Source organism: Marmota flaviventris, chromosome 10 (assembly GCF_047511675.1).
Source record: "Marmota flaviventris isolate mMarFla1 chromosome 10, mMarFla1.hap1, whole genome shotgun sequence".
Classification (NCBI taxonomy): domain Eukaryota; kingdom Metazoa; phylum Chordata; class Mammalia; order Rodentia; family Sciuridae; genus Marmota; species Marmota flaviventris.
In genome coordinates this window covers 47,714,876-47,738,651 of record NC_092507.1, presented here as the reverse complement: position 1 = coordinate 47,738,651, position 23,776 = coordinate 47,714,876, and the positions used below count along the sequence as shown (strand labels likewise).

At 41.7% G+C, this 23,776-nt stretch overlaps 1 protein-coding gene across 16 annotated transcripts in view; it reads right to left on the bottom strand.

Moving 5' to 3' along the window:
- Nucleotides 1-23,776, bottom strand: part of Fggy (FGGY carbohydrate kinase domain containing) — a 409,490-nt gene that overhangs the window by 158,436 nt on the left and 227,278 nt on the right. For all 16 annotated transcript variants that reach the window (XR_011708838.1, XR_011708841.1, XR_011708845.1 and 13 more), the window contains one exon: nucleotides 20,893-20,996. Coding sequence is in view for 2 of the 16 variants with exons in the window: in XM_027945053.2 (XP_027800854.2) it covers nucleotides 20,893-20,996 (104 nt within the window). In the remaining 14 variants the exon portion in view is untranslated. The remainder of the gene's footprint in view (nucleotides 1-20,892; nucleotides 20,997-23,776) is intronic.

Below are 23,776 nucleotides of genomic sequence, written 5' to 3'. Positions count from 1 at the left end.
ACTAGGAATCCTAATGAAATCCCTCATCAGGCAAATGAGGAGAAAGTAAAAAAGAAATGAGAAAAGGCATTATTTAATCTATAAGTTTTTAATTTTTCAATTTTGCCATAAAATATTACTGTCTTAGCCAAAAACCTAAAAGGGATCTTACTGGGGAGGCCCAGAGCTATGGTGACTGATGGGCCTCATTTTCTGAGTGGTTTCAGGAAGATATAAAATGACTACATGTGCTCAACAATCTAATGACATTTCCCCATGTATAAATTAGATGGAAAGTTTTTCAAACACATTATTGACCACCACCATTTAGCTTTATAATACAAATAATGGGGGGCATTTTCAACTGCTGTTAGGCCAAGTCTGAGAAAAACTACTCACTTTCTATAGTCATGAGAAAGGAGGAGATGTGATTTTCCCTGAACCGACAAATGAAAGAAGCTTGCAGAAAATTACCAAACTACTACGTGTGGTTGGAACACTTTTATGAAGAAGCAGCAGCAGAAGAAAGAGATGGAGAAGGGGAAATAGCTGTGATAGGATATATTTATATCTAGTATTTTAAGGTACTTCTGAAGAGACTGGTGATACAGCAAGAAAAAGTACAAAGAGCAGTCTTCCTGGAACTTCAAGTCTGGTGGACAGTGAGGTGATAAAAATAACTTAACATTCAAAGGAAATGATTAAGAGTGTGAAGAAAGAGCCTACAGAATGGAAGACCTTTCCCAGCTACTCCTCTAGCAGGAGATTAATATCCAGAATATGTAAAACAAACAAAAAAACAAACAAACAAAACATCAAAAGAACAAACAACCCAATACACAAATGGGCAAAAGAACTAAATGAACATTTCTCAAAAGAAGAAATACAAATGGGCAACAATTATAAGAAGAAATGTACAACATCCCTAGACAAGGGTTTATTGTTTTCTCTTCTATGCAGAAATAGAGAAAAAAGGGAAAACAAAAGTGAGTGATCCCATGAAAACTGAAGGGAGATCAATGGAGTAGAGGAAGGGGATAGTGGGGGAGGGAGGAGGACAGGAAAAAAGAGGAACTGCAGAATGAAACTGACCAAAATCCCTAGCAACCAGGGAAATGCAAATCAAAACTACTTTGAAATTTTATCTCACTCCAATAAAAATGACAATCATCAAGAAAAATAATAATAAAAATGACAATCATCAAGAAAAATAATAATAAATGCTGGTGATGATATGGGGGAAAATGTACACTTATATATTGTCGGTGGAACTGCAAATTAGTGGGAGCACCTTGGAAAGCAGTATGGAGATACCTCAGAAGACTTGGAACGGGCTGGGGTGCTGTGATGCATGCCTGTAATCCCAGCAGCTTGGGAGGCTGAGGCAGGGGGATCAGGAACTCAGAGCAGGTCTCAGTAAAAGCGAGGCACTAAGCAACTCAGTGGGACCCTGACTCTAAATAAAAATAGAAAATAGGGCCAGGAATGTGGCTCAGTGGTGGAGTGCCCCTGAGTTCACTCCCCAGTACCCACATCTCCGCCAAAAAAAAGACTAGGAATGGAATCACCATATGACCCAGCCACCCTACACCTTAGTATTTATCCAAAAGAACTAAAATCAGCCTACTATAGTGATACAGGTGCAATTGACAGCAGCAAAGTTATAGAACCAGCCTAGGTGCCCTTTAACAGATGGATAGATTAAAAAAATGTGGTATATATACACAATGGAGTTTTACTCAGTCAAAAAGAAGAATGAAATTATGGCATTTGCAGATACATGGATGGATTGGAGAATATCATGCAAAGTGAAATAAGCCAGACTCAGAAAGTCAAGGGTTTATTGTTTTCCCTTCTATGAAGAAATAGAGAAAAAGGGGGAAACTAAAATGGGTGATCCCATGAAAACTGAAGGGAGATCAATGGAGTAGAGGAAGGGGAGAGTGGGGGAGGGAGGAGGGTAGGAAAAGGGAGGAAATGCAGGATGAAACTGACCAAACTACACCATGTACATATACGAATATATCACAGTGAATTTTACCTCAATGTATACCTAAAAAGCCCATAAAAAACAATAAACAGAAGAAAGACCAGCAGAATAGAGGAAGGGGAACAGGGGTAGAGAGAAGGGAGGGAAAGAGGAAGTACTAGGGTCTTAAATGGTACAAATTATATTCCATGCATGTATGATTATGTGAACATGAACCCTACTATTATGTGTAACTATAATTCACTAATAAAAATGTTAAAAATAAATGCACATTGAAATATATGTCAGCTGAAATGCTCTGTTGAAAAACAAGACAGGACAGAGAGAATGAGCAGTGTGGTGAGGACAGGTGTTGTTATTTTAATACAGAGGGGTCTGGGTGGACCTTAATGATGAGGCTTGTGCAGAGACTGGAAGAGGACAAGGGAGTGAGCATGAAGTTAAAAGCACTACAGGCAGAGAGGTAAGAGCAAGTACAAAGACCCCGTGGTAGGGCTGTGCTTGCTATCTTAAACGAATGTCAAAGAATCAGTGCAGCTAGAGTTGTAGGAACAAGGAAGGTGATAGGAGAGGAGGGCAGAAAGTAAGAGAGCCAGGTCTGCTTGGCCTTTTAAGGACACTGGCTTTAAGTAAAATAGGAAACCATTAAAAATTTTTGAGCAGAGGAGGAACATCATCTGAGTTATGTTTTAACACTCCCCGCCTCCCCGCACCATGTTGTGATGAGAACATATGGGGACAAGGGTGAAACAGGAAGCCCAGTCAGGAGACCACAGCTGCTTAGGCCAGACAGGACAATGGTGGCTAGATTCTGAGTATATTTTGCTCATAGAATTGACAGTATTTACAGATGGATTGGAATAAGATGCAAGAAAAAGAGGTCAAGGATGTTTTCAAGGTGTTTTGACTGGGTCAGCAGCAAGAATGGAATTGTTCTTAACTGTTCTAGGAAGACAATGAGAAGTGGTTTCAAGGAGTGAGAAGAATCAGGAATTCAGATTTGTACACATTATATTTTAGGTATCTATCAGAAAATCAGGAAGTGAGATTGAACAGGGAGCTAGGGGGACTAGTCAGGGTATCCGCAAAGATACATTCGGGGAGTCATGGTACACAGGTGCTCTTTTCAAGCTGTGAAGTCTATGTGACATCACTAAAGAGGTAAGGGCAGATGGGAAAGGGAGAGGTCTCAGACAGAGAAGGAGAGAGGCTTAAGGCACCCAAATTTAGCAACTGTGGCAATGGGAAAAAATTAGGCAAAGAACAAGCACAAGAGTGTTCTGGAAGGTAAGTGGTCTCAACTGTGAAGAGCAGGTGCCTGCTGCTGCCCACAGATCAACTAGGATGAGGACTGCCTTTGGACTTGGTGACACGAAGGCCACTGGGATTGAAACAAACACTCAAAAGTTATTGTCATGGATGAGCTTGTACAATGTCTGACAGGACTCAAGAGAGAGCAGGAGGAGGTGGCATTATCCACAGCTCTGGAGAAACAGGAGCAGAAGAGTGGGATGTAGGTGGAGAGGTCTTCTCTCCTCCCCTCCCTTATTCTTTAGAGTGAAGCTGTTGGATCATGTTGTAATTTTACATGATTAAGTAGAGAGGGACGGGGAGCGGGGGAGGGGAGCTGGCCAGCCTTGTTGTCCTAGTTGACTGCTGAACCAGCACGGGGAAAACACAGAGTTACTCTCTTCTTTCCTCATGTTGCATGAGTTCCATGAACTTTTCTCCCCTACTCCTTGGATGAAATTTCAGGTATCCCTAGTCTTTCTACACTTTTAAATAATAAAAGGTCCTCGGGCACATTCGAGCATTAAATGTGCATACTCCATTGTAATAGTCACAGCTCTCATCTTGTCTCGTTGAGTGCTTCTCCTGTGACAGTGACAGGCATTGCTGGCTTGGAGAGCACCCACAAAGAGAGGTTTCTTCTCTCTTTCCTCACACTACTTTCTTCCTGCTGTACAGCTGGCTGCTACCTTCGGCTGCTCACCCATTGGGCACCCTTACCAGGGAAGATCTTACTGGATGGTATGGTTGTGATCTGGCTTCAATCTGTCCTCAGGGTGTGATACATGTCTGAAACTGATGCTCCATAATGTGCTTCTGCTGATTGACTACAATGTCCCCCACTCTGGGTAATCCCCCCAGAGTGGTATGTTTGAGGCTGGCTATCCCTCCTAGCAATGTGGTCTGCTCAACCTGTTTTTCCTCCCAGCCTTTGGGAGGTTTGCCCCACTGTTGGGACCATACCGCTTCCCCATCTTTTAGGATTGGGTCCCTTTTAACACATCCCCAGCTGGCTCCCTTGTGCTGGACACACACACCTTGCCCTTGCCTTTGGTGGATATGCTGCCAAAGCAGCCCTCACGTTTTACTCTCCTATATCAGATACTGTAGTTAATCTTCTCCTCTTTCTAGATCGCACCTCTCATTCTTTCTACCTCCATTTTACATCCCCAGGGTGACTCTTAAGACAAGTTTTACAAGCTCTTAGCAAACACAGCACAGGTGGTCTGGTCTCCGGAGCCTCTTCAAACTCCAAGCCAGGAAGATCCCGATTGCAAGATCCTGTTACATGTAACTAGAGTGGAGATGGTATATGGTGCAAGAAGAGGTGGACAGAAGACTAAATAAATTAACCTTTTCCCCCTAGGCACTGGCAGGGGAGGGGGTGATCAGAGGTTTCCCGGGCAGAGTCCCAATTCAGAAAATAGCAATCAATTTCTGGACGTTGGACCTTCTAATATTGTATAATATTCTAATATTACTCAAGTGAACTTATTTATTGAAAGACCTTTTGAAATGAGACAGACATATACAAATTTGAGCCATCATAAAGTATTAAAATTATTAAGATATTCTCATCTTATTTGTCTTATAATAACCAACCTTCTTCACTACTCACCAGTACATATATCTACATATATCCTTTCCCAGGCACTTTTTGCAGGTAAACCTATCTCTAATTTAATATTAGAATTCTGAGCTCTCTAGTTCCTAAGACAAGACTTTGTGAGTACTTCTGTTTTAACCCAGTATAATCAGTTTTAATACTTCATGGACAACTTATATAAACTGAGACAGTGGCATGAGATAAATGTCCAAGTTTAAAGAGAAAATGAAATAAGCAATTATTCTATTAAAGATGATATTTTATTTTTGTCCTGATTAAATCATCTTTAACCACCTGGCTTCAGTTCAGATAAAGTTCAGCATCTCTAGGGCAAGTCTAATGGCCAGCAGAAGAATGTTCTATGATTGACTCATTAATTTATCGCTGTGCTTGTTAAATGACCAGCTGACTGGTCCAGGTGCTGGAAGGAAATAGGAATGGTAGCACAGGAAGCACCACTCATCAAATAAGGGAATGGAAAATAACTAGGTTTGGGTTCACTTTAAAAATGAACTTGCAGGCCGGCTTGTTGGCACACACCTGTAATCTCAGCAGCTGGAGAAGCTGAGGCAGGAGGATTGCAAGTTCAAAGCCAGCCTCAGCAACAGCGAGGTACTGAGCAGCTCAGTGAAATAAAATACGAAATCGGGCTGGAGATGTGGCTCAGTGATTGAGTGCCCCTGAGTTCAATCCCCAGTTCTAAAAAAAAAGGAACTTGCTATTTTTCAACAAATACTTATGAAGCAACTTCCATTCATTCATTAAATAAATACTGAATGCCCAACTAGGTTCTAGGCTCTGTGCTACACACTGGGGATGCAAAGAGTGTCAATCATCCCTATCTTAAAGAAGTGATAGAACTCTCTAGCCATGGATTGGGGCTATCTAGTGAGGTAATCCTTAGCCATTATTCAAGATGAACTACTGACCCCATGCTTCAAATGCTAAGAAAAAATCCTTTCCTTGATTTCTTAAAGGATACCTACCTATGTGTCTAATCTATCTCCCAAATCTCTAGCACATATCATAGTCACTAGAGAAATTTAGAGATATATCTCCTTTAAGATCAGGAACAAGAGAGCGTTTTTGTTTGTTTGTTTGTTTGTTTGTTTGTTTGTTTTTACCATCATAGTGTTCAACATAATTCTGAAATCTCTGGCAAACACAATTAGATGAAATTCAGCAGCAGCAACAACACAAAGGCATAAAGAAGAGAAGAAAAAAATCTGCAGATGACATGGTCTTATAGATACAGTTCATACTGGCTTCTTTGCCTGGACCACTTTTTTTCTAATTAAACTTTAAGATGTTGGGACTTTCAGAAGTATATAGTGAGCATCCCAATATTGGATCACCCAGCTCTCTAGTTAATCTGTTACCATGTATGACAAGAAAAGCACTTGTCAATGTGATGAATTTAAGGATTTTGAGATGCTGAGCTAATCCTGGCCTGTTTGGGTGGGCCTACATGTGGTCATAATTGTCCTGAGAGGAGAGAGGCAGAGGGAGATGTGAACACAGAAACTAAGCTTGCTTTGGTTGCACCCATGAGTCAAGGAACACCAGCAACCGCCCAAACTGCTAGCTCTGGAAACTCCAGAGGGAGCCAGCTCTCTGACTCCTGATCTTAGCTCAGTGAAACCAATTTTTAGACTTCTAGCTTCCAGAGCTATAAAAAATAGATATGAATTATTTCAAGCCAACAAGTTTGTGACAATTTGTTACAGTGGCAACCATAGCTTCCTGGCTTCTGATAAAGAAAAATATGATCAGTTGTATAGTGTTTAATACCTGCTCCCCACTCCCTCCCCCCAAATCAGTTCAGATTAAACAATACTTTCCGAAGCAATGAATTGTAAAACAGGTTCTCAAGTGGTATTTTATAAGGGGCACAATAAGTGACATATTAACTTACCAGAATGGCGATACCAAACAGATTGACCTTCACACGGCCTGCTGCTCCCTGCCTTCCTTCCTCCTGACTGTACCTCTCCTTCCTCCCTTTCTACTTTCTTTCCTTTTTTGATAATTTTAGACTTTATGTTAAAAACTGATTTCACACTTCCAGGAAGGTTATAAAAATAGTACAAGGAATTCCTGTATATGCTCACCCAGATTCCTCCAGTATTTTGCAGAAGCATTCTGTTCTGGTTAAACAAACACACACATGTACGAGTGTGCATATTTTTCTGAAGCATTTCAGAGTAAGTTGCAGATATAATGCCCATTTACTCCTAAACACTTCAATGTGCATCCTATAAAAACAAGGATATTCCCTTACATAACCATAATACCATTATCCTGTCAGGAAATAAACATTGATGAAATTCTATTATCTAATTGACAGACCTTATTAAAATTTCTTCCATTTTCCACTAAATATTCTTTATAGTAAGAATTTTTTAAAAAGGTTCTCTAGGATACAATTCAACATCACATATGCCCTTCAGTTGTCACATCTCTTTGACCTCCTTTAATCTCGATTCCTCTTTGCATCTGTCTTTATCTTTCATGACCTTAGAATTTTTAAAGAGGCAGATTGGTTTTTAGAGGCTCCCTCTAAAAACCTCATGATTAGATTCAGGGTAGGCATTTTGGACAGGATGACACTTGTGTCCACATGACTTCTTCTTTGGAAGACCTTCAATAAGAGCCAAGGGCAAAACATATAAAGCATTTTACATAAAACTCTAGTGGATGGTGTTTGCAGAAAAAAGTTTCTCTCCTGTAAATTCCATCTGTCCCAGGGATGCCTGTGAGCATGCTGCTCTCTCTCATCTCTCTGCTCACGTGGCTTATCACAGAAGATGGGGCAAGAGAGCTAGGAAGCTTATACTGCATCTGCCCTGCAATATCAGTGGTCTTCTTTGCCAAGAAAGTGCTACTGATTTAATCTTCCATGCATCTTTCAAAGGTCTCTGCATCTCTCCATGGCCCTCACCATATCTTAGGCAAGCTACTATGACACCCCCTCTCTCCTGGACTCCCTCTGTCCCTCTATCTGGTCTCTTGACATCCACTCTGGCGTCTCTCCAATCTGTTTTGTAAGTCCAACTATGTAACCTATTATGCTTGACACATTTTAATTTCTCTTAAAAGACCAAACTTCTACATAAGGCTCACAAGCCCAGCATGTAAGCTCCCCCTTTGCTTCTCCAGTTTTAACTTGTATCCCCTTTCCTTCCTGCCCCACCCCACAGCTGCCAATTTCCCTCCCATTACCCAGCTGAACCTCTCCTCCCAGTTTTCTCTAATCACTGACCACAGCCACACACAAGCACCAGAGTCCCCCAGTGACTCCTTGCTTAGTCACTTCATCAAAATCTCTCAGCTCAAATATCACTACCTTACAGGAGGCTTCCTGGTCTCCCAAGCTGTACCAGGGGCATGGTTTTATGTTCCCATGGTGGGTCCTCTCTATACACATGCCTATACCGTACCCACAGAGGAATGTATAAACCATGGGAACATTTTAAAGACTTGTAAGTTTGTTCTTTACCAATAATTTCCATGTTTCCAAAGCCGCTCCTGAATGTATCCTTTCTCTCAGTAGCCAGGGTTCTGATATTTGTGGTAATCATTCTCTTGTTTATCTTTCTAGGCTTACTGCCTTCAGGAATTCCTCAAATGTACTATCTCTTTTTTTTTTTTATATATATAATTTCCTATGACTCGAATAATTCTGTTCATCTTTTTTTCATTCCTTGTTTCTTCAATTAAAATTATTTGATATATCTTTGTGATATGTAGATATAGTTTCTCCACTTAAACATGTATACCACTGCAAGAATGCATTGAAATTCAGTTATTCATTCTACTTCTAGTGGAAATTTGGGCCTATTATGAAGAATGACATTATGACTACTCCCTGGGCATACTGATGCATAGGTACAATAGTTTTTACCTAGGAATGGAATTGGTGGAGTGTTGAGCCTGTTTATTTTCCAAAGTGATTGTACCAATTCACACTTCCAGAAGCAGGGCAGAGAAGCAAAGCATTTGTCAAGATCTGTAGTAACTATACATGATTGTGATGGTTGGCTTGGAATCCACGTCCTCCACTAGACTCTGAGGTCTATGTCTGCTTCTGCTTACTATTTTCAATCTAGTGCCCAGCTCACAGTAGATTTTCAAAACAACTGACTAAATAAAATGTGGCATATGGCTAAGAAAGCTTAAGTTTTCCGGATGTGAACATAGATCTATGTATGGACTCCAAAATCCATGTCATTTCTACTGCACTACATACTCCTTACTGCACAATGGGGATAATCATTTGTGTCCCACTTATTACTTCCCAACTTAATAATCACTAGTAGTAATCAAGTGAGATTATAGATGTCAAGCCAGTGAACACGGGGTACTAATTAAGTGTTGCCTATGTTCCACTACTATGCACCTGGACCCAAATGTCCACAGATGGGGTGTATGAGAGATGGTTGTCAATGGCAAATGCTTTGTGAATGTGTGTGGATTAAGATTTCTTTGTGGAGGAAGATGGGGTTTCAAATATCACTACAGGGAAACCGAAGACACCAATTAATGCTTTCACATCCAAACTGCACCTGTGTCCTAAATTATCCACTACCACAAACAAAAGAAGCTCGCTCCAAATTCTGATCAGAACAAACACTTTTAAATGCTTTTACCCAGGTGGCATCATCTTTCATGTGTGCCCAGGCTCGAGGAAGAGTTGGGTAGAGAGCTGGATTAAATACTGCACTTAGGCTCAGTGCTGTGGGTTCAGAAGTAAACTCTGACTTCCTATTTACCCTGAAAGATCTTAGGCCTCTGTGGTTTCCTGTTGTGTCCTGATGTGTCTGCTTTGGTTTCTGGGTTTGTCTGTACAGAGCTCCAGACAAGGTCTCTCATATTTCATGAGAAAATAAAAAATCCACAATCTTTAATTGTCAGCAGATTCTACCAGGTATTCTGTGCAAGCCACAGCTTCTCAGAATGTCTGTATCTAGGCCTTCTAAGAGATAGCTTCTTTGAAAGGATGGAGATTCAAGAGACTTTCTCCTGTGTCCCAAACCCTTCAGAGATTGCTTGAATCTCCAATTTAATTTCCTTGGTATTATATTAATTTTTAGATTTTATTTTTCATTATTTACTTCTCTTTTACAGTCACCAACTACAATTTTAGAACATCATTTATGTATATGGTGCTTTGCTAGGCACTGAAGAAACAATGATGGACGGATGTAATTACTACTCTGAAGATATTTAAAACAATTTTCCTGAAAATCCTCAATTATAATCACCTAGGTACACATCAAAATTCAGATTCTGGGAATGGAGGGTGTAGCCTGGCATTGTGCAAGGCCATGGGTTCAATCCCCAGCACCAAGTAAATGAGTAAATCGGTAAGTAAATAAGTAAATTAAATAAAATTAAAGATCTTGTTTCCCAGAAAGACTCAGGGAATCAGTACCTGTGGGGTTGGGGTCTGAGGCACAGCATTTTTAAAAATGACTTATTTATTCTAATTTGTTATAGAGATAGCAGAATACATTTCAATTCATGGTATACATGTACTATACAGCACAATTTTTCATGTCTCTCTCATGTACAAAAAGTAGAGTCACACATTTTTAAAAGAAGATCCCCAGGTACTTTATATGCACATTATTTGAGAACTACTGGCTTGCAGCTTAATGAAGAATTTAGTCACAATGGCAATTTATGGCATGGAACCAGGAGACCTTCCTGTAAAGAACCAGACTTTCAACTAGCTGTGGGATCCTTCGATCCAAGCAAATAAAGATGAACAAACTAAGGATGCAATGGAAATGGCTCAGGGTTTGACTGGGTATGTATCTGAGTCTCAGCCCTAGCTCTACTAGCTGTGGGAGATGGGACAAAACACTAAGTCTCTTTGAGCCTCATTTGAGAAAAGAAAACAACACTTCTCTGACACTCTCACTTTGTTTATTCTAAGGAGTAAATTCCATAGGGTATTTTACCTAATCTAAGGCACCATGAAAATGTTCTTTCATGATCACAAAATCTTTTGTAAATAAGAAAATAATTAAGCCACTCCCTAAGGTTTCTCTTAAGCAGTGAGAACTACTTGGTCTCTCAATCTTCCCCAGCTTTGCTCCTGGGACCTATTTCTCTTAATATTATAGCTATAGATGATGTGGCTCCTTCCAGGTTCTAGCAGCTTTTTTCAAAAGCACAGCTCAAAATTGGACCCAGTCCTGAGTTCAGCAGTGGCATATGTTTTTGGTATTGAGTTAACACTTTCAAAGAATGGATATAAAAGACCATGTAAAAGTCTATATAATCTCTCTGACCTCAATTCCATCACCTCTTCAGGAGGAAAGGTCATCTGTTGAGATATTTTATGATGCTGACACCCTCTAATGATGTTTAACTTTTGTTTAATCTGAGTGCATTAATATTACTCTTTATTCTGATATAAAAATGGTTACTGCATCCTTTTTGCATACAGCTATGATTTTTGTCCATTTAGGGATTCTAAAATTAGTCTCAAATATTTGTTGTGAAAATTAGAAATTCCATATTCAGAATACCCAGGAAAAAACTAGCACATGCTAAGTATTCAATAAATCCAGCCATTGTTATTCTTCAGTATACAGATGACATGTTCCTGATTCATCTTGAACTGTTGTCACGATGAATTTCTCTTCTTTACAAATCATGCATAAACCTAAGCATCCTTTTCCTTTTTGAGTATTTCTCTTTTTTAGATTGAAATTTTATATCCTTAAACTTGTGATGTGGTGTTTACCATCTATTTCACTAAGGATACATTGCCAGATCTCTTTAGGTTAACTTGATTATAAATCCCATGCTGAATGTTTAGTATAATTCCCTAGAGAGAGAGCATTAAAGCATTTTCCCCAACTGCTCTAGGAGTTAAAGCTTGTAGGAAAGACAAGAATGAAAGATCCTGTGCTAGAGGGCTATGAAGGCCCAGAGGTGGCACAACCAATTCAACATGGCACTGGGACGGAAGAAGCTTCATGGAGGTGACAGCTGTTCTAGGACTTTGGGGAAGTCACACACTAATGACAGTGTAATCACTAATAGCATAGGCTCTGAGGTTCCTGCACTTTGGTTCAAACTAAGCTGCACCACTTCTTAGCTCCATGACCTCTCTAAGCCTTAGTTTTCTCATCTGAATGCCGGGATCATAATACAATGAGAAACACTTCATAGAGTTTGCTAGAAGTAACAAATGACATAGTAAATGCTCAGTAAATGTGTGTTATAAAGACCATGATTTTTGTAATGATACTACTCAACAGATAGAGGAGAGATGTGTTCATTCTGGGCAGAGAAAACAACATGTCTAAAGCCAGACTAGTGGCAAAGCATAAGTTCTTTCTAAGAAGAGCAATTGTAAGTCTAGTATACTTCTTCCATTTGCAACACTCCAAATATAAAAAGGCTTTTTTTTTTTAAACTGAGGATTGAACTCAGGGGGACTTGACCACTGAACCACATCCCCAGCCCCCCCCCCTTTTTTTTTTTGTATCTTATTTAGAGACAGGGTCTCACTGAATTGCTCAGTGTCTTGCTAAATTGCTGAGGCTGGCTTTGAACTCACAATCCTCCTCTCTCAGCTTCCCCAGCTGCTAGGATTATGGGCTTGTGCCACCATGCCCAGCACATAAAGGTTTTTAATGATTCATTTGATGATAAAATCTGATAGGAATAGATCAAGCCATTTAGCATTACTTAACCTGCTTGGTGTGAATATTCTCACATTTTACTGTAGAAATATTCATACTTTCGGTTATGGGTGGTACCAAACACACACACACACACACACACACACACACACACACACTCAAGCACACAACTGTCTAAAATGTGCTCATTCTTTATTCTAAACCATGTCTTGCCTCAGAGAATTCAGATAAGGGTTGTGCAGGCCCCTTCTAGGACATATGGTAAAAGATGAGGGATGAGGTGAGAGGTGGGTAAGACCAGATCATGCAAGGTCTCCTGTACACAGCTAGGATTCAGGAAACTTGTCAGCGATTTGACTGGGAGTGTGAAGCCATGCAATTTAGTTTTCAGAACCACCTTCACTGTGAGTTGATCCGGGTAGATAGGCCCATGCAAACTGGTATCCTGTACACCACAGAAAAATGAAGACTTTTTGTAGGCTTCCCTTTTATTTATGGGTCATGTCCTAATGCCCAAGAACTGTAGCCCTGTCTTCCAACATCACAGCAAATCTCACAGCTAGGAGTGTTACGGAAACCTGAGGAACATTCAGTTAATTTTATCATGTAGCCAGATGATAGGAGCATAAGTCATGAAGTCCCTGAGACTGGTCTGTGTGAAGTAACACTGGACAGCTGATCAATTATTGGGTCGGTCAGTCTATCAAGGAGAGAAGCTGAAGTCTCACTGAAGACTGGATAGTTTACACGTGGTATCTTCCTTTAGCTGCACAGTCCATCACTCCTGAGAAATCAGACTGGTATGGTATAATTTGTTCTTCAATAAACCTTTAGGGTTGCTATCTAGTATTGTTTTATCTGTTCTTCTGCCCATGTATCCATGCAACTTTTATTGGACATCGACTGTGTGTCAGGTATTGTGCTAAGTGCAAATAAATGGAAATGCCATTGTGTTGTGATATCCTTCTGTTACCTCCCCATATAATTGGGGCCACATGCTGGTATTACCCCATAGCATTATCTAAAAGATGGTACTGAATCCATCTGTCTTTCAAACATCACTAAACTCAGTTTTCTACAAGTTTTAAAGATACACTGTAGGAGTTAATTTATACAATGTGTCTATTATCTTTTAAATAAAAAAAATACATGTTTTAATCATCGGTTAAGTGGCAAAGTAGAAACCACCCCTATCTGGTTCTGGGGCAAAAAATATGAAAATATAATTAGCATATGAAAAAGAGGCACCTGGAGCACACATAGAGTATGGAGGGGATGTAAAAATGAGGGGCAACAAGGCAAATTAATGAAACCTCTGAACTGAGGGTATGTAGCACTCAATATGCTCGTGTGTGTTGAAACACTAGGCAGGTGTGCGATGCTCGGTGAGTGACAGTTCTACAATGGTTGTCTTCAGCATTGTGTTCACCTGCACTGCACCTCTGGAATTGCACAGATCCTTCCATGACTGCTGGGGAATGCTCAGCAGCCACAGAATCAGTCACCCACACAGCAGATGAGTGGTAGATAAAAATGGGGGAAAAAGTCAATGTGGTTTTCATTTCATGCTCTTCTACACAAATACAAAACGTCTTCATGAGTTGGGAAGTCAGCTCCATGTTTTCAACTTGCCTAATTCAGCACTTGACCATATAGCAGCAGGGAAAGGCGGGAGATGAACTAGGGAGTCACATAAATACTCTCTTCCCAGGGGATGATAGCGACAGTGATGCTGTTTATTTTAATTGTTATCATTAGGCTGGTGGCCTCTTGAAAGGCAATGGTTTGGGAGACTGGGGAGAAAGGAAAGTGGGAGCACTGTGGTCTAGTGTGGCCTAGCCCAAACTCTGCAGTTTTCATCAGGCTTTGGAGAAGATGAGACTTGTAATCACTCTCCACAAATCACACATACACTCAGCCAAGCCATCCCACAGCCTGTCTCATCTTTCTGCAAGGAGTTCAGAGTAGGAGCTCCAGAATCCAGCAGCCTGTGTTGCAAACCTATCTACATGACTTACTAGCTACGTCACCTTGGAGAAGTAGTTTGTATCTCTCAGTCTCAGTTTCAGTCCTTATAAGTGGATAGGATAATACTGATAACTGCATAACTTTATTAGGGTTGAAAAACACTTCCAAATTTGTAAGACTGTGAAAAGCAGACAATAAATATTAGCTGTTACTGTTACTGCTGCTAATTTTCCTCCACCAAGGCAGTCCTCTAGAACTTTCTACCCACTACATCCCCTACTTCTCTGTTTCCTTGGGAGGGGAACATGGTGTTCTCCCCTCCCACAGATCATTAGGAGGAAGCTGAAATATGGCTGCCCCACTGATTCTTTCCTCTCCTTCCATCACTGTTCCAGGCAAGTTTTAGTACTCTGCAGAGGGTTGGGCTCAGGACAGATATTAGGTAGACTCTAGCCAGAAGCTCTTGTTTCTGACCTTCTGAGAGGCTCTATTGTGATCCTGGTGGGCTCCCAGAAATGTGGGGCCAGAGAGCCCTGCCCAGTTTCTGTAGCAATGGAATGGATGGATGGCATAGCAGCATAACTGTTTGAAAAACTGTGAAACTGCTTTCCAAAGTGGTTGCACCATTTCATATTCTGCCAGTGGCGTGTGAAAGTTCTAGTTCCCCATGTTCTCCCTATGGCTTCAACTATTCTGATAAGTGTACACGGATCTCACTGTGATTTAATTTTCATTTCCCTTTTAAATATTGATGTTGAGCATTCTTGACTCTTCTAACAAACAGACCATGTCCAGTGTCCTCTGTTTTAGGGGAATGTTTTCTTCAGATGGTCTGAGGCAGATATATTGTGCCATTTGAGAAATGACCTAAAGAACACAGTTTTAACAATGTGGCATGTTCTGAAAGGAGGCTTCTCTCTGGCTGGAGCCCAAAGACACTGGGGTTGCAGACTCCCAACTCTTTTCCCAGCCAAGCTGAGGTCAAGATATGGAGCCAGTCAACCTAAGTACATCTTATGAGCTCCAGGGGGAGGAAATCATGCCCACCTTTCAAGGCATAGGGTAATGGCACGGTGAGGGATAGGAGGGGAATAAGGATGGAACATTCCAGATATCTACCTTGGTGGAGGAATGGTGAGAGTAGAGAGTGGCTCATTTCTTACTGAAGTCACACTGACTTAAAACTGTTCAGTTAAAATCTTACTTCCCAGATAGGCCAAATGAACTGCATAAATTCCCTGCTGGGGGAGGGCAGAGGTTGGTGATGGGGAGGATAGGCTCATTGCACCTTAGATTTGGGGGGAGGCTTCTCTCTGTCAGTCAGGACTCATTCAACAGAAATAGGGGATGAATGATGACCCTAGTGGATGAGAAAGGAGTGAGAGATACTTGAGAAAATACAAGCACTTGCACACTTCCCTCAGAAAAGCTATCCAGCAGTGTGGCCACTAAGCATCCACTGTGCACCCAGTGCTGCACTAGACAGGATGGGCCCAGAGAAAGCACCGGAATCATGGACCCTCTAAGCAAGTCAGCTTCATCTGACATACAAGTTGGATTAAAACACAAGAAGCACAAAAACAATAGGATAAATATATCATAAGAGCTACAGAATCTACTGAGGAAGGAAAAAAGTGTAAATGAATATTTATTAATTGCCTACTGTGTACTGTTTCAAAAGTTATTTTAGGGATGTATTTAGAATAGTGTCTATGATAATGTATGAACTATATAAATGACTGCAGATACTATTGCTATTGTTATTCCCCCCCACAGTGTTCTCTTTAGTTTTTTAAAAAGCTTTATCCAGCTATAGTTAGCATTCAATAAACTGTACATATCTAAAATGTCTGACTTGATGCTTTGACACAACATATCCAATGAAGATATAACCAGAATAAAGACAAATATGTACATCATTTCCAAATCTTTCCTGTAATTCTACTCTCTTGGTCCTCATTATACCCATTCCCCCATTCTAGGTAACCACTATCACCCATGTGCTTTCTGTCATTATGTGTTTGCATCTCCTAGGTTTTAAAATAATGGAACTGTATAGTTTTCTACTCTTTTTTGGGGAGAGTAGAAACTATATTAACATTAACATTATAATCTTATGATTACCTAACATTATAATCTTATGATTAATCTATTTTATACCTTTGAGATGGTTTGAGCATAGTTAAAGTGTGTCCCCAAGGGTTCATGTGTTGAGAGCTTGGTCCTTAATGTAGCAATGTTAAGAGATGCGAGACCTTTAAGAGGTGGGTCCTAGTGGGAGGTCCCACTGGCCCCTTCCCATGCTCCCTCTTACCTCCTCTCCCCCTCTCCCTCCCCCCACCCTTATGTCTCCCTCTCCCCTTTCAATATAATGACATCTGCCATTTGGTGACTCAGACAAAGGAGTCCTCACCAGAGCTGAGCCAATGCCAGCTAGTACCATGCCCTTCAACTTCCAGAACTGTGAGCTAAATGAACCTCTTATCTTATAAAATACAGAGCCTCTGGTATTTTGTCATCTTATGTATTCTGTGTCCCAATCCCAGAATCAACCTTGTCCAAGACCTCATGATTCTCTTTATTGGATCAGGGTATTAGAAACCAAGATTAGGGCATGGGGTGTTCTATTACCCACATTTAACAAATGAAGAAACTAAGACACTAAAAGATGAAGTATCTATCTAAATTCACAGTGAGTAACAGGGCTAGCACAGGGGCCAGCATCTTAGAGATAACAACACTATATTTAATATTTAACACTATATTTAACACTATATTTGGTATTAATCAAAGGCCTGATTTGTATGTCTTATGTTCAAGTATAGTGCTAAACTATTTACAGAGATTACTCAATTTAATTTTTGACATCAATTTATAGAAAAATACTATTGCCCACATTTAACAAATAAAGAAACTGAGGCACTAAAAGATAAAGTATCTACCTAAATTCACAGTCAATAATAGGGCTAGCACAGGGGCCCACTTCTTAGAGATTCCATGGCTGTGCAGTGACAGAATCACTAGCTGTATGTTCACATAAAACCCTCATTTCTAAATACACCTAAATAGGTGCAGCAATACTCCCCAGCTCTCCACAGGCACTGTTCTGCACAAGCCTTACCTCCTCCACGCCCCTCCCGGCTCTGCCACAGGGTTTGCCCCCCACCTGACACCTAGCTGGAGGACAAGCTGCTAAGTTCCAACCTGACCTGACAGCTCCAGAGGCAGTGTGCTGGAGCAACAGGGATCATCTCCATCTGACCCTGCGACTTTTCAACCTCTGGCTAACCCCTGCCACGTGTTATTCTGGGTTTTGGTGACTTGGTAGTAATTAACTTTGAATAAGCAGCTCTGCTTTCATGGAGTTAAAAAAAGAACAGCATTTTTTCCCTCTTAATTAAATCATCCCTGAGGAAGATGAATGTGCAGCCCACACTTGTATCTTCTAAAATATCAAAGGCCTGATTAGTACATCTTATGTTCAACCTCAGGCTTTTTCTCCAGATTCCTGGAGGTAACACGAACCTAGAGGTAGGGACCTTTTAAGTATATACTAATACTCAATTACTGCTTGCTCATTCATTCACTCATTCATTCATTCCTTTTGGGTGATCTGAAAAGAGTAACTTGGATCAAGCATAAATTATCTCTGGGAATTTTGTCTCAATTAACCCACTGAATTGGAAACACCAGAAGTGAGCAGACACCAAGAGAATTCTTTAGGTCATATTGAAACCACTTTTTGGAAAACCCACAGCCCCTGAGTTCTGTTTGGCAATTTTTTCCTGACAGTGGTGGTTTTATTTGCCAGAACCACAACAAAGGGGGTCCTTGAGTTTCCCTGGGAGTGTTTCTCCAACCTGCACCTCCCCTAGACCTCACAAAGGTGTGATTGTTGCTGGCATGCTGGCTCCCAGCACCTGAGGGAGATCAAAGGCACTCTCTGTTCCCAGCATGACCACAGTCTCGCCCTCATGACATAACATTAAAGCTAGTGATTAATCCCCTTGGCCCAGAAGGTCCCTTCCCACTCCCAAGTACAAAGCAGGGTCGGGGTGGGGGCTGTTATTTCCAGTATAACACGACATAATAAACTGGCATTTTATGGCCCTTATTCATTGCAACCAACTGCGGCTGCCCATCAAATTCGTTAAAGCCCAAACAGTTGCTTCATGTGAGCATTTTATGTCACTGGGAAACTTTCAAAAGAATCCCCACCATTTCAGTCTCCTGGTGCCAGGTACAGATGGAGCTAATACATGCTCTCCAACAATCCTGAAAGACTGGCACCACTCCCCCAACTTGATGGAGGAAGAATCTGAGTCTCAGAGAAGTTAAGAGGCTCACTGGGGTCATGAGGCCAGCAAGTGGATAAGCAAGAGTTCCTGTGCACATGATGACCTGTGTGCCCATGTTCCTCACTCCTCTATGGCCATGTGGTGAGCAGGCACAATACAACAGGGCATTATGGAGTGTGAACATTGGAACAATGTACAGCAAAATTTAAGTTCTTAGTTCCAGAATTTAATGTCTTTGTGACCTTGGGGAAACTACTAGTATCATCCCATGAAGAGACAGGCTGAGAAGTGGAGCCTCACAGAGTCACCTATATTCATTTAGATCTGCTTTTGATTAGAAGCCTGAAGAGAGTGGAGTAAAAATGCTTGAGACTCAGATTTGACAGGAAAAGCCAGATTTGATGTGTTCCAGTGAAAATAAGGGATGAGTTAAGTAGATTTAAACTGGTGATCAGTGAAGACAAGGGAAGAAGGGTAGACCCACATCAAGGGAAGTAAGAGCTGGATGGCTGTTTGGACACTTTCCATCGGAAGAGAGTTTAGGCCTCTGTGGATCTCTGATTCCAAGACAGCTAAGCTTTACCACAGGATGCTGAAGGGGAAGAAGGATGTGGGAACTTCTACACTTGGTTAAAGAAGTTCCATTTAATGCCTCACCTAGAGTCTAAAGAAATACAAAGAAGTGTATTTGCTAAAGTCCAGCCCAAATGCCACCGCAGGAGGCCTTCTGCAGCCCTGGATGCCTCCTGGCAGTCAGTCACTGCCTCCTTCCTGCCGGATAGCAACAGGGCTGATAATCAAGAGCCAGCCTTCCAAGGGGCTCATGCACCTGAGCACTCACACTGCCTCTTTCCAGCCTTGTTTCAGCCTCCTACTGTGAGGGACTGCCATCAGACCCCACAGATTCCAGGTGAGGAATCTGAGGGAGTTGAGTACTTTGCCTATGGACCCATGCTTAGGAAGGGGGAAAGTGGGAATGGAAACCAAATCTGGCTGGCGCCACTATCTTGACAACATGGGAGGCCATAGAATGCAAAGTGCCCGAGCATGACCAAATGGTTAGTATCCTGAGTTCAACCCAAACCTATTTGGGTCTTCATATCACATTGTAATATCTGTTACAACTCTATCTCATCCATGGGTGGGCCTATGTTTTCCTTATGCCACAGAGTTTAGCACAGGCAGAATGTAAGAACAGGAATCAGTAAAAAAGTAACTGCATAGATATTTACTCAAAGCATCTACTAATAAAAGAGGCTCAGTGGTACCTACAGTCCTTGGACAGTTTCACACAGCACATGATTTCCTCCCTAGCTGCAGACTTCCAGCTCTGGGCTATGTCCCACTCTACTCTCAGGCTCATCTCCCTGCTCCTCCCCCTCTTTCCCCCTCTATTGTACTCATCTGGGAAAAATCCAGAGAGTCGTCTATCTCAGTTTAACAGAGTAATGACTTTTAAATAAAAATATGGTAGAAATGGGTACTTATCGAAATGGAATGCTTTCAGACTCATGCATTTAAAGAAGATATAAATTTTAGGGCAGGCACTAAATTTTAACTGCAATCTTGGAGAAAGCCTTTCCATTAATTCATGGAGAAAAATTAACAAAGTGAAAATTGCTTATCAGTGTTCTTTTGAAGTCATGATACGCAGCCTAATTCTATAGATCATCAGGACGCTCCCAGGGAGATGGATTTATATTGATGGAGAAAGGGCTCAGCAGCCAAAGAAAACAGACACCCCCACCTTGCCAGGGACGAGTCAGTTGCCCCTGAAAGAGAGATGGGTCTGGGAGAGCGAGGTTTTGCCCTCGTGGACCCTACTTCACTCCTCTTGCCTGGGTTCAATGGCCAGGGTGGATTCAAAGGCAGACTCAACCCTTTCAAGCTTTTTAAGGCTTTGGCCCTTGGAAAAAGAGCAGGCAAATATAAGCAAGGTTGCAGGAGGCAGGACCAGGCTTCTGGCCAGACACGCACAAGGGGGCAGGAGGGGAAACTGGGAAGAAGCAGAGCAGAGAAGGTGCTAGCAGCTCAGTATCTCCCCCTGAGTTGCCTCCCACCCTACACGGTGGCTTTGCCCTTGTGCCCCACACTCACCCCCATGTGACAAGAAGATGTTCCACAGATGACAGCCAGCCGTGACGTCACTGGCTGTCCCTCACAGATGAGGCCATGACCCCTCACGTCTGCTCCAATCACTCCTGTGAGAAAGTAAAACCACAAAATCATCTTTAAAAAAAAAGGAAGGAAGGAAAGAAAACTAAAACAATCATAAAATACCTTTTAAAAGCCAAGAAACATAGAGGAAGAGTCTCGTGTGTAGCCCAATTTCAAATACAAACCAAAAGGGCATACTCCTCTACCACAGGAAAACTAGAAAACTCGTTCTGTTCCTGCTTTGCTCTGGTCCATGCATGACATGTGACAGTTAACTGTACCTATTTACATATTAAAAACAGTGGCTGTCCATTGTCTTGTGCTCACTAAATACCAGCACTATGCTGTATATTTAACCGGTGTGATCTCATTTGGGATTAATACTGTCAAGTTGATGTTATTAATGTTAGAGACAGACATCAGAAAAGAAACCAAGGTCTGCAGAGGTTCAGTGACTTGCCCAAGGTGGCATCGGTCATAAGGAACAGAGCCAAAAGGAATCTGGTTTAATGTATCATATGTCAATCTCAAAGAAGGTAAAGCAAAGGCGGTATTTCACGACTGAATCTCTTCAGCATACTTATTGCAGAGCTCCAGGTGTAAAGAAGAGGGTGACTGAGAGGTAATCCTTTAGTTTAAAGATTGCCAGTAGCAGAGTTTCTCATATATGGTGGAAACTCAGGCTTTTCCACACAGACTGTATTCCTGATACTTGCGAAACAAGTGAAATTAGATATGATCAGAGTTAGTTAAAGCTATTCCACCTTCATTTATTCAAATATCCAACAAGCACTTTCTATGCAGTAAATGCTATGCCAGGCATGAAGTGGGAGCCATGAGCATGCAAATGTACATAACTATAACACGAGGCAGGTGAAATAGGCTCGAGGCAGGGCTCAGATGTGGATGCAGAGAGAACAAATCCCGCTGATCTCAACAGCTTCATGCATGGCCTCTCGATCCTCAGACTCCAATACTATATGCTCTTCTGCACCTGCTCTTCTGTCTGCCTGGGATGCCATTCCCAACTTTCTGCCAGGCTAGCTTCTATTTACTCCTAAATCAGATGTGACTTTCTCAGAGCTTCCATGATCCCCAAAGGAGTCTCCCTGTTAAATGTTTTCATGCACCATTGGACTTCCCCAACAGAAGAGGCAGTGGTAGTTTTGAGACATCACATGCTGTGAGCCCCTCTTCTACAATGAAAGCTGCAGGAAGCTGGCACAGCCTTGCTCACATGCTTAGCAGCCCTTTACACCACAGTTGCTAGCTCAGGGCAGAAAGTGAGAGTACAAATGTTTGGGGACTCAAGGATAAAGAAGACAAGGCCCTGCACTCAGGGTACTTGCAGCCTGGTGAGGAAAAGAAACCTCAAATGATCAGAACACACAGAGAGAGAGAACCATGGAGGCTCCAGGGTTTCCCCAGGCTTTCAGTCCATGTGGAGTTCTGCACAAGTTAGCCAGGTAAAAGCCACAAATTCCTGGATACTGAAGGCACTAGTTGCTCAAGCAAGCAGGTCTTTCTAGAAAGTGGGATCTAGGGGCCACAGACAGTCTTCTTACAGCTTTCTAGATTTTTTTTTCATTACTTCTTCCAAATTCTACCTTCTGGGTACAGCAATTAGTGCACCTCTGCTATTGTTCAGAGGCCCAGCAGTAGGGGGAAGTACAGCTCTTCCAAACTTTCTGTGTTGGTTATAATAGCAAACAGGCAACTGAGGTCTGAGACTTGAGCTTGCAAGAGTCCTGGGCCCTATTTGTTTTCAGAACAAGCCCCCTGTTCTGCTCAGTATGGGGGGGTTGCCCCTGCAGACTGCAGTTCCCAAACTCAGTCAAGGTCAGTCCTGCCAGAGGGCTGGAGGAAAAGGAAGGCCCAAGCAGACCTTTTCTTCCTTCTCTGTCTCAGGTAAAGGCCCAGGAGTGCTGTTTCCTTCTGACTCAGACTCTGCTGGCAGGGTGACCACAGCCACAGCATCTGCTGGGGTCCACCACTACCTTGTTCCCTTGACTGCTGGCCTATGGTGGCAGCTGCTCTCTAGCTTCTCGCTCTTTCATCATCTGATCAACATTTTCTATATAAAATTCCCTCTTTTATATAACAATAGTAATATCAATAGATGTTGTTGTGGTGGTAGATGTTTTAGAGGTACAGACAAATTTACTTAGGAAAGCAGAAACACATTCCAGGAATGTGGGCTCTTTTAAGAGTGAGAGGCTTTTGGGGTAAAGGAAGGAATACACATTCAAGGGAGAATGTGGGCCATCTCGAGAGGGAGAAACAGCTGAGATTCCTTTTATAAGCACTTAGAGTGGCTTATGCCTCTCTGGCTGGACCTTGAGTGATAGGTTCCCCATTCAGGACACAAGGAGTTTAGGACAGGAAGAAACTTCAGATATGAGCTAATTTTAACTGGGTTCTTCTTGCATCCTCTCCCTAGACATCTCATTTTTTCAACTTAATAATGTGACTTTTATTATCCTTATTTTACAAATGAAGAAACTGAAGCTTAGAGATGAAAAGAAACTTCTTCAGGGTCACAGAGCTCCCAAGAACAGCACTGCAATTCATATTCAGGCAATCTGAAGCCAAAGTATTTGTTCTTAAACACTAAGACTGTAGGTTTGTCTCCAAAACAAAACCCAACATCCAAGCAATTGATGTTTATTATCTACACATCTCAAAGTACTGAGGTCTTAAGCTTCTGATACTGAGATCCCTGACAGAAAAGGGGTTGACCGCTTCTAGCCCACAGTGCTATAAACCAACTCAAGGTTTCCTGAGCAAGGCCCGCATTTATTGGCTCCACTCATAGGTACAGGCA